Source organism: Gopherus evgoodei, chromosome 13, assembly GCF_007399415.2.
Source record: "Gopherus evgoodei ecotype Sinaloan lineage chromosome 13, rGopEvg1_v1.p, whole genome shotgun sequence".
Classification (NCBI taxonomy): Eukaryota; Metazoa; Chordata; order Testudines; family Testudinidae; genus Gopherus; species Gopherus evgoodei.
In genome coordinates this window covers 6,905,320-6,921,297 of record NC_044334.1, presented here as the reverse complement: position 1 = coordinate 6,921,297, position 15,978 = coordinate 6,905,320, and the positions used below count along the sequence as shown (strand labels likewise).

General features: G+C 40.5%; 2 protein-coding genes across 2 annotated transcripts in view; one reads left to right on the top strand and one right to left on the bottom strand.

The window, feature by feature from the left end:
• TMEM120B (transmembrane protein 120B) overlaps nucleotides 1-8,631 on the top strand; it is a 42,360-nt gene extending 33,729 nt beyond the window's left edge. Inside the window, exons 10-12 of the mRNA XM_030582575.1 lie at nucleotides 706-770; nucleotides 4,526-4,594; nucleotides 6,616-8,631. Coding sequence (XP_030438435.1) covers nucleotides 706-770; nucleotides 4,526-4,594; nucleotides 6,616-6,729 — 248 coding nt within the window. The 3' untranslated portion in view covers nucleotides 6,730-8,631. The remainder of the gene's footprint in view (nucleotides 1-705; nucleotides 771-4,525; nucleotides 4,595-6,615) is intronic.
• A 102-nt stretch (nucleotides 8,632-8,733) lies between these two features.
• Nucleotides 8,734-15,978, bottom strand: part of RHOF (ras homolog family member F, filopodia associated) — a 43,640-nt gene continuing 36,395 nt past the window's right edge. Inside the window, exons 3-5 of the mRNA XM_030582576.1 lie at nucleotides 13,937-14,046; nucleotides 11,748-11,882; nucleotides 8,734-9,723 (exon numbers count right to left, since the gene is read on the bottom strand). Of these exons, the coding sequence (XP_030438436.1) occupies nucleotides 9,559-9,723; nucleotides 11,748-11,882; nucleotides 13,937-14,046 (410 nt within the window). The 3' untranslated portion in view covers nucleotides 8,734-9,558. The remainder of the gene's footprint in view (nucleotides 9,724-11,747; nucleotides 11,883-13,936; nucleotides 14,047-15,978) is intronic.

Below are 15,978 nucleotides of genomic sequence, written 5' to 3'. Positions count from 1 at the left end.
GAGTCATTCCCATTTTTGCCTTTGTGTCTCCGGCCGACCTCAGCCACGGGCACCCATGATAGCAGCAGATGGTACAGAACGACTGATAACTGTCTTTGCTATCATGCAAAAGCAAACGAATGCTGCTGTGTAGCGCTGCAGTAACGCCTCTGTCAGCGGCATCCAGTACACATATGGTGACAGTAAAAAAAAAAAAAAAAAAAAAAAAAAGAGAAGAAAACGCCGAACGGGCTCCATGGTTGCCGTGCTATGGCGTCTGCCAGGGCAATCCAGGGAAAAAGGGCGTGAAATGATTTTCTGCCCTTGTTTTCCCGGAGGAAGGAACGTGTGACGACATTTACCCAGAACCACCCGTGACAATGATTTTTGCCCCATCAGGCACTGGGATCTCAACCCAGAATTCCAATGGGCGGGGGAGGCTGCGGAAACTATGGGATAGCTATGGAAAAGCTACCCACAATGCAACGCTCCGGAAATCGATGCTAGCCTCGGACCATGGACTCACACCACCGAATTAATGTGCTTAGCGTGGCCGCGTGCACTCGACTTTATACAATCTGTTTTACAAAACCTGTTTATGTAAAATCGGACTAATCCCATAGTGTAGACATACCCATAGAAAGTAAAAACAGATGATGGTGCAGGAGAGTGGTGGGGCCTGTAGGTACTAATTTATTTGTGTCTCCTGTTGTTCTGGTTTTACAGAAGGATTTCAGTCTTGGATGTGGCGAGGGCTGACCTTCCTTCTTCCCTTCCTGTTCTTCGGGCATGTAAGTTGGAGAACCTGGCTCCTGCACTGATTTGTTTTATTTGAACACAAAGACCAGGGATTTTCAGAGTTCTTAGTGCTGTAATTGTCACAAAACGCAAAGTTGCCTCTTGGATCACATAGTGCATATGGTAACTGTGTTCCAGAGCTGGGAATTGAATATCCCTTTTAGAAAGAAGTTAAGAAATGGTTGAAAGTAGGAAGAATAGTGTAACACAGATTATTCCAGAAATCTGTAGTCACTGGATTTTGCTTTCTTTTCATGAAAATACATCTGGTTGTTTTTTCCATATGAGATCATGAAGAAGACTTTCAACCTTTGTAATTAGAGGAGTTCGCCACTGGAGTTCTTCTGTTTGGTTACCTGGCACCCCTCTCTTTTTCTTTTAGTGATTGCATATGTCCCTTACGCTGTGTAGATGTATGCATGTCTCATGCATCGGTGCCAGAGAGTTTTCCTAGTGGTTACCTTAGAGGCAGCCCCACATGTCCACTGGCTTCCTCATGCCCTGAGCCCAGGGGGTAAATCACGACTCACCCCACCCATCCTTTTGTTCTTCTTACCTTCTGAGGCTGGTAGTCGGAGGTCTCCTGGGCTTTACAGCCTCATTCCCCTCTGAACAGTTACTTAGGCCTGATCTACACTGGTGTGGGGCGGGGGATCAACCTAAGATATGTCAACTTCAGCTACACTATTCTTGTAGCTGAAGTAAGTCGAACTAAGATACATCGACCTTGCGTCCTCACGGCGCGGGGTCGATTGCCGTGGCTCCCCTGTTGACTTTGCTTCCACCTCTTGCCGAGCTGGAGTTCAGTAGTCAACGGGAGAGCGATCAGGGATCGATTTATCACGTCTACACTACATGCGATAAATCGATCCCCTATGGATCAATCGCTACCTGCTGATCTGGCGGGTAGTGTAGACGTACCCGTCTAATTAGCTTTTTTTTTTTTTTTTCATTTAGTGGTACTCACTGTTTTTAGTCTTTGGACATCCTTTTTCTTTTTAACTTTTTAATTTTCTTTGGCTACAGCAGGACTCTGGGCCTTGCCCAGTACTGTGAGAACTTATGTCAAGGTCTCCAGGTTTTAAGCCCTGCTTCCACTGCCATGAACTAATGCCTATTAGTGACCTGAGGACTTGCTATTTAAAATGCTTGGGTGAGGGTCACATTAGAGACAGGTGTCTGATCTTCTGTGGCTTCCAATCCAGAACAAGAAGCAGAGAGAAGAGAGCCTTAGCTAACTTATCATGGCTCTTTGTCTGGCATCAGGGAACCCCCTCATTTGGCACAAGGGAGCTTATTGACCACCTCCTGTAGGAGTGCTTCTGTGGTCTCTCCAGCAGACAGACTATAGGAGATCCCCTTCACCAGGGCCATCATTTTCAAGGCGCAAGACTGCAGACCACTCCCATCCTTTGAAGCATAAGAACGCACTGACTTCTTTGAAGTCCTGGTACGGGTCTCCTCTGCAGTGGAAGGCCACTTTGGTACCTATGATATAGTGCGTGCCCTTCAGCTTGCCATTTCTTGTACTAGCTCGCAGTACCTCTCACAGGGCTAAGCTGTTGGCCCATCTCAATAGTCCAGGGGTGCATACAGGAGTCATCTCATGACTGATGGCAGTAGATGAGTTGTCACTGCTTATGGTGGGGCAGCTGTCCATTTCAGTGCCATTCTTTTCATTGCCACTGATTCAGGGCAAAGATCATCTTCTGACACCATCACAGGTGTGGTGGCCATCAGCACCAACGTCAGGGTCTGTTATGTCCCCATCGGTCTCAGGCCAGGTACCGCACTCATTGGCGTTCTCAGTAGGCCCAGGATATGGCACCTTCACCTCATCTCATGGTACCACTGTCTAGGAAGCCTTCAATGCTGCCACTGGTTCTGCAGTCTTGACATAGATCCTGGACTCTGAGGACTCCTCTTGGTACCATACCACCTAGGACTTGGGAGTATTTTTACTCATAGTCAAAGTCAGGTTTCCCACTTCAAAGAGTACAGGGCCACCTCCTGCTCTCACAGAAATTGCTCTGTCAAGGGCAGATCAAGGGACAGGGAACCCTGACCTAGGCATAACTGGCTTCTGATACTGTCAGCCACCTCACTGGCCATATTGGATGCCTTGGGGAATGCCACCAGCATCGAACATCTCTGCTTCTTCATAGAAGCAGATCGTCAAGAAGGGAGGCTTCCCACTTGATACCAAGGGACCACTAATGGTTGGTGCAAAACAGCCTCCAGACACAGAATGGCTGGACCTTCCCCAACCAGCCTTGTGCCAGCAGTCTGCCTCAGCAGTGCACGATCAGCCCTGGGAGGGTTCTGCCTTGCCTCCTCTGAATATGTCATCCTCATCGCCGGACGACGTGCTCCCACCAGAAGCTTCCTCCTTAGTTCTGGGTGACTATTAAGTTACTGAAAAGAATGGACACATCTCTTGGCATTCAGTGGAGCTGGCGGAGGAGAATCCTCACAAGCTGATAGATGTTTTGCACCCAGCTGCTTCAGCCTTTCCTGTACATGAGATGATAATGCAGACCATCAAGTCACTGTGTACTAGAGCACAAATACCAGGTTTATTCACACCCTGCACCATGCTCATTGGTGGTGGCCATGGTAAATGAAAGGCACTGTCAAGGTCAAGCTAAGGCTATGCCCCCTGTTTGGCCTCCGTTCGCCTCCCCCCAGAGAAGGATGCAAAGCAGTTAAATCTTTTAGGGAGAGAGGTTTATTCAAGGTGTATGTGGGGGTGGAGGTTACATCTTCATATTGCTGACCACCAGGCCCTCTTGGCCTGGTGTAACTATTCAGATTGGAAGGCAGTGTCTCAGTTCTTGAACAAATTGCCTGAAAACTGTAAGGAACAGTTTCAGTCCCTCTTGGTGACAGGTCACCTGGTTTCTTGATCAGCTGTGCAGTTTTTCAGTCTCCCTGAATCCACTTTTATTACTTTGAGGACAAATTTCCCCCCTCCCCCCCCGGCTTCATTTTTATTTGGTGGTTGGGGACATTGGAGGTATTTATTTACTTCCACAATGGTTGTGGGTCATAGGTCAAATATCCCCTTGCCTCTATGCCAGCTGGTACAAAAGATGTGCCATGGATACATACGTAATAACATGGTGATACTGGGTGCAGTATAAAATTTTAAATAAGAAAAGGGACTAAAAATATAGAACTATTCCTCCCTTCTTGTAGACAAAACTACAGTTGGAAAATCTACCTGGGAGAAATTGATTATTCTTGATCTGTTTTAAGAGGGAGGCTCTCTGTTGCTTTGCTGCTGTGGTTCATTCAAGACTAATTCCTACAACAAACTCAAACTCTTTAAAACATTTTAATTCTTTTGATACTTTTTTTAAATTTTATTTTTTAAGATAAGATTCATCAGCCCTCTCACCCACAGGGATTGCACCTGTAAATGAACATCCTACAATAGGATGCACTTGTGTGTGAAAAGCCTGAGTCACGTTAATGTGCTGACTTGTTGAAGAACCAGACTTAAATATAAATATCTATGCAATGTTTTACATAATCCTTCATGGTCAGCAATAAGTATCTTACCTGTACCTCATACATAGCTGTGGCTTCCAAAATTCAATAGATTTTTTTTTCTCTTGCCAAAGGGGACGCCAGCATGTCAAGTAGCTTCCCTTGCTGTGCTAATTACTATTTGACAGCAGCCTAAACCGTTTAACAATAATTTTTATTATATTTTTAATGAAGTGGTCTCTCTCTCGTCTCTTAGTTTTGGCAGCTCTATAATGCAATCACACTCTTTGAACTGTCTAGGCATACGGAATGCAAAGAATGGCAGGTAGGTAACTCTATTTACAATAAACAAGAACTCTTATCATATTGATCCAAATGCCTTAGTCTGAAAATTGACATAGAATTTGTCAGAATAACTTCCTTTGTATCAGTTGAATACAGTACCAAACAGAAAGTAGGTATAGAGAATATGGCAGTATCCACTTTATTACTATAACTTTACGGGTGCTGACACTCTTCTACTTAGTGTTCCTCATTGCCAACAACACGTACATGTTTTCTAGAATTCAGTTGCTTGTATTGATCTTGATATAGAATGATGTGAATTACTTAGTAAGATGGGCTCAAGCAAACAATATGTATTGTGATATGGCTAAATAGAAATGTATACATCCTAGGAACAAAGAATGTAAGCCATACTTACATGAGGGGGACTCTGTCCTGGGAAGTAGTGACTCTGAAAGATGTGGGGATCGTGGTGGATAATTGGCTGAACATGAACTCCCAGTGTGACTCTGTGGCCAAAAAAGCTAATGCAATCTTGGGAGTATAAACAGGGCAATCTCAAATAGGTGTAGAGAGGATATTTTACCTCTGTATTTGGCCCTGGTGTGACCACTGCTGGAAGGCTATGTCCAGTTCTGGTGCCCACAATTCAAGAAGGATGTTGATAAATTAGAGCGGGTTCAGAGACGAGCCATGAGAACAATTAAAGGATTAGAAAACATGCCTTGTAGTGATAGACTCAAAGAGCTCAATATATTTAGTTTAACAGAAAGGAGGTTGAGGGGGCATGATTTGATTATAAGTACTTACATGGGGAACAAATATTTGATGATTGGCTCTTCAGTCTAGCAGAGAAAAGTCTCACATGATCCACTGTCTGGAAGTTGAAAATAGAGAAATTGGAAATAAGGTATACATTCTTAAGTGACAATTAACCACTGGAGCAATTTGCCAAGAGTCATGGTGGATTTTCCATCATTAACAACCCTTAAATCAAGATTGGACTCTTCTATAAGATATATTCTTCTTCAAAAGGAATATTTGGGGAGTTCTTTGGTCTGTTCTACAGGGAGGTCAGACCTTCTGATACCTTCTGGCCTTTGAATCTGTGAATCCAAATGAAATTTAGAGTCATTGCACACCCAGTAGGGCAGGGAATCTCATGTGATGGGCTGTGTTTTTTTAAATTCAGCAGGCCCTAGGCCCCAGCTCCATCACACAATCTAGCATTCAGATTTTGTTTCCCAGTAAAAGAGGAGGGATGCACCCTCCAATGTTAGCTTGATTTCTTCTTCTTATGCATGTAATTCCTCTCATATAAATGGACGTTCCTACATATGCTGAGGCTTGGGACTAAAATAGCCCTGGCATAAGCATGAACAACCCCACTTTCTTCAGAGTAGTTGAACTGGACCATGACATCTCCCAGACAGTGAAGTAGTTTAAAAATAATCTGTGTATAAATGTAGTAAACTTTTTGTTAAAGGCTGTAAAATCCCATTTAAATGATCATGATAAAAGTGTACACTTATTAACTGAATAATCCATGTGAGTTCTATATATTGGACTAGGATCTTCTCCTTCTATATGTGCCCATTGCTCCGACTACTGCTAACAGAATCGTAGGTCTGGTGGTGGGGCAGAGACCAGGACAGTCCTTCCCAAATTCTATGTACAATGTGAGACATGAGATTTGGTTACCTCCTTGTCTTTACTTACTTAAGGACAAATGTTGTTGGTTATAAAATAGGACGATAGACATCAGAGCTGCAAAAACACCCAGTATATCAGACTTTGTCCTATTGCATGGAAAGACTGTAAACCCCCTTCCATAGAACTCATGTCGAAGGGAAGATCTGTCATTTTGTATACAACTTTCACATATAGTGATTCACTTTTTAAAGCAAGTATACAGTTTGCCTGGGGTGGGGTGAGGGGGTGTTACTTATGGCCAGGACCTCCTTATTTTAAAAAACCCTTTCAAATCTAACTGCTGTCATAATTGGAAGATTTTTTAACAAATGGATCATCATTTTTTTGTGTTTTTCCTCCCACTTCCAGGTTTTTGTACTCGCTCTCACATTTCTACTGCTCTTCCTTGGAAACTTTCTTACCACTTTAAAAGTGGTGCACACTAAGCTTCAGAAAAACAAAGATGAAATGAAGAAACTGTGAAACTGGGTTGCAATGGTGGACACTAAAATGTGGCATCTCTCTTCTTTCCACTCTCAGCAAATAATTTCAGACTGAACCTGGTAAACTACAGCTATATTGCAAATAAACCTTGGAAGAAATCCTGTTCGTGTTATGCTAAGAATGTGAACTCTCCCAGCACAGACTGCTGTACAGTATTATGCAAGCACTGCTCTCCAGCCTGCAGCCCTATTATTTAAGTGTATTTAATACAAAACACATTTGGTGTTTTTCCTTTGTATATACAACAGTAATATGGCATGCACCTGCCAGAAAAAACACCAGTCTTGGGAGAAAGTGATATTTACTGTAATTCTGTTCCTTCATCTCTTGTTCTGTTTTTGGGCTGGGTTTTTTGATCCAGCATTGTTTTATTTCTGAAATTCCAGGTACTACATTAGTAAAACTTTAAAAATGTTTTAGGTCAACCAGTAATGCAGACCTAACATTTATTTCTAAAACTGTTGATTAAAACACTACATTTTTCAGTGGCCTATGCTAAACTGTGTGTACTGTGAAACTTGCCCATATTTGTACCATGCTGCTATGCACACTTTTTAAAAACTATTTAAAGAACAAACTTTAAGTTAATGGTTTAAATGTTATGTTTTGTCATTGACTTTGTTTGCAGGAAGCCTGGTGATATTCAGCTAGAGATCAGGTAATCTGGTCAACCCTGAAAAACGCACAAAATAAATAATACAACACAGAGCTGTTTCAAGACCTTCTTTTAAATGTTACTTTTACCATTGTTTTCCAAAACCATGTTCTTCTGAAAATGGCTCTGACCGAAGGCTGAAATTGCAGCATTTGGCCCTTTAATTACTGTAGTTTAATTTTCTCCTTCTCCTAATTTCATTTGTGATATAGTGTTTTGTCTTATTATTTTCCTGTGTGCAATTCATTTGAGAGCATAGCGACTGTGTGTCTGGTTTCACCTACATAGTTGTTTATGGGTCACTTAGTGCACTGGATGAGGTAAATAGAATTAGTACCACTGTATTTGTCAGTCTCAGGCATTTTTGAGAATATTGTATACTGAATTTTTGCCTATATGCTATAGCTTGCTGTGCAGTGAAAAAAATTGTATCCCTCTTTGCTAAGAAAACACACATCTACATCTTACTATGTTTTTCCACCTAATGAGGGCTGCGTAGCTCCTGAATCAGAGCTTTCTCTATAGAGCAGTGAAGGTTTTCCCTCTTTCCCTTCATGTTTAGTCTGAGCATACTGCCTCTGGAGATACGTAGAATGTCCAAAGCTTGTTTTGGATTTACAAATTATTCCATTTTAAGCTTGGAGGTACGTGAAGACCTCCATAGATCTTAATGGTCCTTGCATTTTTTGCACGCTTATTTTGGGGTCAGTTCCAAGTTAACAAAACCTCTGCATCCCACTAGCATACAACACAAAGGAAATAGATCATTTCAAGGTGGATTTCTCTATCAGCTGTATTCACAACCAAATGAAGATAAGACTGGAAACGTACTGTTTCTAACCTAATAACCTGACCTTCAGAACTTTTCAGGCTGTTAGCAAGAATCCTGGCAAAAACCGCAAATGGAAGCCTCTCAGACAGAGAAATAACTTGGCTGACATGCTGTGAACACAACCTGCTCTCCCCTAGGATGGACTGCTATTACAGCCCAAACCATGGCATATTTCAGAAAAAACACCTCTGCTGCAAAATATCGTTTTAAAATAAGCCATTTCTGTAATGCAACATTATTGTGAAAAAGATCTTCAGCTGTAGTAACCTCATGTACAGAGAAATTTCTCATGGCTTTAAAATCTTGGAGTGCAGGTACTAATTTGAATGGGATGGTTCCTCTCACTTAAATGGGAAGCAACTAGGACACCTGCATGCATTGTCCTTGAAGGTAAAATAGTCATTGTGGGGCAGTAGGGATGATTTCACCATGTAATTCTTAATACAGATGTAAGTAGCATAGCTCAATTTGCCACACATCATACAAGCACACGGTGTTGAATAAATTGCACTTCTGTTTATTTTAAAGTAAGGTTTGCTTATATTGCACATTAGATCCTCTCTCTGGGTATCAAAATAGTGGCTGCTGTTACTGCCAGAGGTAAAGCATTTAGCAAGATGCATCATATCTGCGCTGACTGGCTTTTTGAGTAGACTATAATGAAGGATGTAAAACATTTTCTGTTATCATAAATCCAATCTGGAGAGACCACACAATCTATTTCCAAACAGCTGCTTTATGAAGTGCACATTCTAATAAAGGTGCAGCAGAATAGTACATAGTTTGGGGCAGTTGCTTGAGGTTACTCTGAGAAGAATGGTTAACAGAGCCGTTGCTTTTTAATTCTAATTAGAACTCATCAATATAGAACTTTGATTTGTACCCTCTCTGAATCTGACCGTCTGCTCTGATTGAACTAGCCATTTCTAGCCTTTCCATGTTAATTCAGCAGTGAAAAAGACCAATAAATCAGAGCCAGAACTACCAGCACCTGTGCGCTAGAATAAAACTATGAGTAATAAAGACTGCCAGTCACTGTCAGTGTAAATAAAAGAGAGTGGATTTGGAACCTGGCTAAGTCATTTATGGTCAGGAACAAAATCCAGATATACGTAGCTATCTACCACAAACGAATATTGATAAAGCACTTTGAAATCTTCATCTGAGGTACAACAAAAAGCACACTATTACAAAATCAAATTTTAAAAATCAAAGTAGGAATAAAAATGTACTGAAAAAGACAAATTATAAAAATAAACTATTGGTAATAAACGTATCAAGATTTTAACAAGCTCTTCTATAGTCCCAGTGGTCTGGATCATCATAATATTGAACACCGTTTCCTCTTTTTTCGGCGCTTAGCTTTTTTCATGGCATTCAATGCAATGTTTGTTGCTTCTTTAAAAATATCCTCTATGTTTTCTCGACACTTGGCTGAGCACTCCAAATAGGCTTGTGCCTTCATCTGCTGACAAGCTGCTTCGCCCTAGGAGAAAGGAAGGTACCAAACATAAGTGTTGTTGGACTTACAGTGAGAAGAAGTGAATAATTCTGAAGAGATCTTTATACAATGGGGTCAGGCAAAAGAAGGCAGATGCTTTTGTTTGTAGAGTTAAGGAATAAGTAGTATTGGTCCTAACCGCTACCGTAAAACACACACTTAATGATAAATTAATAGGCTCCACTTATAGAACAACTTTATTGATTTTTAAAAGTTTAATCTAAAAGCCAGCTTGGAAGTGCAATGCAGTAGAGACTCCTTGGTGTAGGCTTTGCCTACCTTGTGTGTTAAAGCCCAACTTTTTTAAAGTTTGGGCTCTAAACAGAACCTCAAAAACCCAAACTTGAATGCTCAAGTTAGCAATAAGGTGTGTATCCAGTCTGTCAGGACCCATATTTGAAAATTGGGCCTACAGTACAATCAAATTGACCCCAACCACAATTTTACATAAAATTTCTCCATTTTCAGATGTCAGCAGGCTCCAGAGGTAGAGGGATCAGTGTTTGAATCCCAAACTCAGTTCTTAGCATTAGAAATATCTCGTGTTGCATGAGTGGCCCCTTCTGCTTGAGCCAGGAACAGAGTGGATGAGTTTCAGAAGATGACTCAACCAGAAGAATTGGGTCAGTTTTAGGTAGGTATTCAATAAGGAGGAGGAAATGGAGCATAAGAGACAAGAAATCCTGAAGCACACTGCTCCCAAAAGAAGCTTCTTAATAACTGATAGCCATAAGAATTCTGTATATTATTTACATTTCTACAACACAAACTGATGGTATATGCCTGTTATCCATTTGGTGATTGACCTCTATCTGGAAATGTATACTGTATCTACGTATGTCAGAGGAGCCTGTGAAGAATCCACTCAAAGCTGGGACTGAAGCCAAGGTATTTAGGGACCAAAGCAGCAGTTCCATATCTTGAGCTGAAGGAAGATCTCTCCTATAGGAAAGTTTTAGTTTGCCACATTGTTGTAAAGGGTCTGAAAAGTTTGTGAACTAGGGGCTTGCCTTCACTATCAGGGTAAATTGACCTAAGTTACGCTACTCCAGCTACGTGAATAATGTAGCTGGAGTCAACATAGCTTAGGCTGACTTATCCCAGTGTCTTCACTGCGCTGCATTGACGGGAGACGCTCTCCCATCGACTTACTTTAATCTTCTTGAGGAGTTGGAGTACCAGGTCAACCAGAGAGCGCTCTGCATTCTGCTAAATTGACCCCTGCTGCATCGATTGCAGGAGCGTCGATCTTCCTAGAGTGCAGACCAGCCCTCAGTTCTTTTAAACCATACTGATTAGATTTTTCTTAGAAAGGAGCTTTCATAAATGTCCACAATTTCTTGGAATAACAGTATCAGGCTCCTGGCAGCACCTGAGCTGACCTAAATAAAATATCATATGCCTGACATTGGTGAAGAGAGTCGCTAAGTGCAATGGAGGCAGTATGCAGAATTTCACAAGGTGATAAACATTTTCATTTCTGACTGACTGGAAATAACACAGTAATTTCTGACACTGATGCAGCAATAGTTCCTTTTTTAATATTGCAAAATTCTGGTACATGTCAAGCTGTTGCCCAAGCTTGTATACAGAATACTTAAATTTTGCTGCTGTCTTAGTGACCTGTAACAGGTGGGATGACCATAGGTTATAGGAAAGAACAGGGAGGCAGCAGACCTAGGTTCTAGTTTCATTTCTGTGGAAGCTTCCTGTGCAACAAGGAACAAGTCATTCCAGCACTGACTAATCATCCCCATTTGTAAAGTGGGGATAGCAATACTTGCCTACATAACATGGCGTGTTGTGAGGCTTGGTTAATGTTTGTAAAGTGGTGCTTGAATGGTAAATTTTGCGTCAATAAGCAATAGTAACCTTTGAGGTAAGATGCTCCTTTTTGTGTCAAGATGTTCATGGCAGTGCTTACTATTCCTGAGTAATAATACCATATTACAGGAAATGTGCCTATTGCTCGTGCAAAGGACAGAACTCTTAAATGCAATCATCTTTACCTGGTTATATGTGATTGGTTCCTGCTCAGAAGACATGAGCTTACGTAAATGTTCTTTGTCCTTTCGAAGGTCTGTTTTGCAGCCGATGAGTATTAGAGGAACTCCCCGGCAGAAGTGACTTACTTCAGGATACCACTGATGGTGGAAAATGAAACATTTAGGTAAGCTTTTAAAAAAAATCCAAATGACACTGCCTAGGAACAAAATCAGCATTCCGTTTCCAACAAAATTGTAGAACATATCCAGTGTTAGGAACAGGGTAGGATATTCTTTGTTTAAATGAGTATTTATAGATATACTGCAACCTGACCTGTAAATATCTGGGGCCCCTCCTTTCCTTAAAGTATTCAGAAGTAAATTGTGCTCTGCTCATGGAGGGCTAACTCTGCATGGGCCTTCCTATATCTCAGTGGTTCTCAAGCCCAGTCAGCACACAGCTGCAGCCCATGTGACATCCTCTAGGTCATACAGGTAGTATTGGATGCGGCCCACAGAACACAGTGGTAAATAGGTTGAAAACCACTGCTATCTCCTACATTGTGTCTTAGGACAGGAGTAAAGATTGAGATAGTTTGGAAAAGCTGGTAGTTTCTTTAGGACATGAACTTGCATTCCTTGCACACCCAAAATTTCTATCCTGGGCGATGAAATATTGCTACTGACTTCAAGAAAGCAGGATTAGCCCCATAACGAGCACGCTTTCAATAAAATAGCCAATTGAAGTAATTTTTTTGAGAGCTGAGCAGCTGCCGCATCTAGACAGATTTTATTATTTATATAATGAAAGCACCTAAAAGCCCCAATCAACATCAGGTACTGTACAATCATATAGGTAAGATATGGTCCCTGCCCCCAAAGAGCTCACTCACACTAGTGTAAATCCAGAATAAATCCTCTAAAGTCAGGTACAAGATCAGAATCCAGACCAGTCGCACTTTGTTTCATTTATCTGCTTTTAGTCTTAAGCTTTCACTTTGGAGCATCACAAAGACTGAGCAGAAATACTAAATTCAAAGATATAAAGAGGTACCTACCTCTGTCTCCCCTGTACCCAATACCATACATCACTAACTTGAGAATCAAATTCACCTCCATTACACTCAAAACTAATGTTATCTCACTGTTGATTTCAGAATTGCTTAGAAAACAGACTAAAAAATTTCAAACCGTTTAAAAGAGTGAAGGGCTAGCTCATCGTATATTCTGAAACAGATGGAGTATATGCTACTTAGAGAGATTAGAGGGACACTGACAGCTATTATACTGAGAGGTGGTTTTTGGGTTTTCTTTGCGCTTTACTCTTCAATGTTTAATACCATCTTAAAAATAAGAATTTTGTTCTAATTTATACAGACTGTGGCAGCAAGAATAGCTGCACACACCAACAGCGTTGATGAAGAGAACAGAATGAAAACCAAGAGAGTGGAACACTTTTTTTTTTTTAAACACAAATTCTGTAAAAAAAAAAAATACTATTTCTTTTTAAGGCAGTGGTGGAACTGTGGCTATTAACTAACAAAAAGATTTATGATCCAGCCAACATTCTCCATAAGAGTACAACCACTTTCAGGTGCTGCAGGTCACATTTTGTAAGTGTGCAATCGTCTCCCTTTAGATGTTTCAGCCTAAAGATCTGTAATCAATCACAGAACTGAAACTAAGTTATAGTAAAAAAAATTTCTCTTAGTAACTCGAGCAAGGGGATTGACATGGAACTTTCTGCCTTCTGGATCTGGGGTCCCAGTCAACCTTGCAGCAGGGAGTCACAAATAGGATTACTTGTTGTTAAATGCCAGGTATAAGAGTTCTTTGGGGCAAATAACAATAGAACAAAAATATATGAATAAAAAGAGAGGGAGAGAAGACAAGCTTTATATGAGGTACTCCTGGAGAATTAGATTTTGCTCTTTTAGTTTCAATACAATATAAAAACTATGGAGAAACCAGGAGGGCCAGAAACCCAATCCCAAAATCTGAACACTCATAAATGTTGGAGAAACTCTTATCCAGATCTCAGCACTGTGTCTCAGGCTCATTGCTAGATGTGTGGTGATAAATGAACAGTGCATTTATTAGTTACAATCTTAAGGAGTGGGGCTGCCAAAAGCATTGTTACAAATCAGTAATTGACATCCATATAGCATAGTAAATTGAACATGAATGAGCCAAGTAATTATGAAGTCTCTTACCTTAATTAAAACGTTATCATAGCTAGTAGGGTTCATAACATCATAACAAATTAAGACCATGTTTGTATTCTGGTATGAAAGTGGTCGTAGTCGATCATAATCCTCCTGCCCTGAAACACAGGGGGTGGAAAAAGTGATAATGCTTTGGATAAAAGAAATCTCATTCTATACAATATTACAATACAGATATTTTAAAATGCATTCCCATATGTCTTGTCTTAAAAACAGTAATTCCATAGATTGTAAACATTTTTAATAGATCATTGACCTTAATAGGAAGAGTTCCTTGTTTGAAAATGTATAAGATGATATGTTTAAGAGCACCAACTTGATAGTAAAAAGTCTATAAAAATTGAGTTCTTGTGAAATCTCAGTATGAAGCAAAAAAGGATTCTTTTTGTCTAAATATTCAATATTTTGCAAGTTGATACTAAGCAAGACACAAATCCGTATGGTGCAGGATCTGAAACATGAAGGCTGGATTGTCATTCACTAGCAGAGACACAAATGCATGAGTCTAGACTGGTAGCTGATTACTGATTTTAAAACTGTAGAATTGGCAAGGGTCTTATTGACATACAGGGTTCAATAGGCAGGAAACATGCCTACTTTTTGCCAGATGTGAATGCAGTGTAATAAAAAGGCTTAAATAACAAAATTCTCCTCTCTCTTGCTGACATCAGTGAACCGAGAGAGGTAATGAGCATGACAACTGCCACCCTCAGATGGATTGTGATACATTAGTGATTGCACAGCCTCACAAAGCTACATCGTGCAGCATGCCCAATTCTGAAGAGTGCTACTACCAGCTGCTAGACGATTTTACAAGATACACAGCAACATGAGCCAGTCTTAACGATCTCTCAAATGGGCCTTCAGAGCTGCTGATGTCATCTGGCAATGTTTGTAAAAATTTCTTTTTAAGAATAATTTGACGTGGGGAATTCATTTTACTATTCACATGAGAAAGCTGGTCTGCTTATTTCCCTGTATTTATGACATACCAGTCACTTTCAAACAGAGCACTGTGATGTCACACTGAGCAAACGTCTGGAGGTGGCCAATCAGCACCAGAGGCAGTTGAACTAAGAAATCAAAGATCCTGTTTCATCAAAGGCCAATATTTCAATAGGATGTTTTTCAAAGTTTTCCAGAAGGCACCAGCAGATGTTTAAGAAGACAGTGAAGACTTTGATGACCGCTTGAGTGCTGTCCCATGTGTCAGGTATGTCAGAAGGAAGTTTGAGTTTCCAAGAAGTGAGTCAGGGATGCCAATCCTTTGTGCATTATTATTTTCATATATTTACTGAGCACCATGTGTGCCTGATACTATACAGAACCACAGAGGCAATTCCTGCCCAAAGGAGATCACAAATAAAATCTTTGCATCAGCATTACGTATAGCGTACCTCTCTGCTAACCATTATCTCAACATACTTCCTAATATACAGCTGTTGTATCATGGCATTCAACACAAAGCCCTGCACTTCTTACTGTACTCAAAATGCTTGACTCCAAAGTATGGTGCTATCAAGAAGGGCATGGATACAGAAAGAACAATATCGCTACAGAACATTCAAATCTTTCACCTGAAAATTTAACCCCTGCTGGTAACAGGATTCCCAACTATTTGCATAAAGAGATGGTGGTGGGTTAGGACCCAATTCTTACATAGTACCAAGAGCCCTTCATTTCAGTGGAGTTAAGAGCATTTAATATTTCAAAGGAGACACTCCAAAACAGTGCAGAATTGGGCCCTTAAACTTTTAATCCCAGAATAAGACAATAAAGGAATTTGTGTTCTGCAGTGTTTATATAACATGCAACAACTGTATTTCTAATCCTTCTCATTGTCTGAAAAGCACCTACTTGTTTGCACTACTTTTTTTTTTTTTTTTTTGGTAATGTAATGCTTTGCTTAGGTGATCATCCGAAGTTGTATTAAATTTCAGGAGAAAAAAAATGAGAAGGAAATTAGTTGTAAAGCAATATGGCTGGGATGTGTGTGTTTGTACACGTGCTTTTTTCACTCACGTTTATTA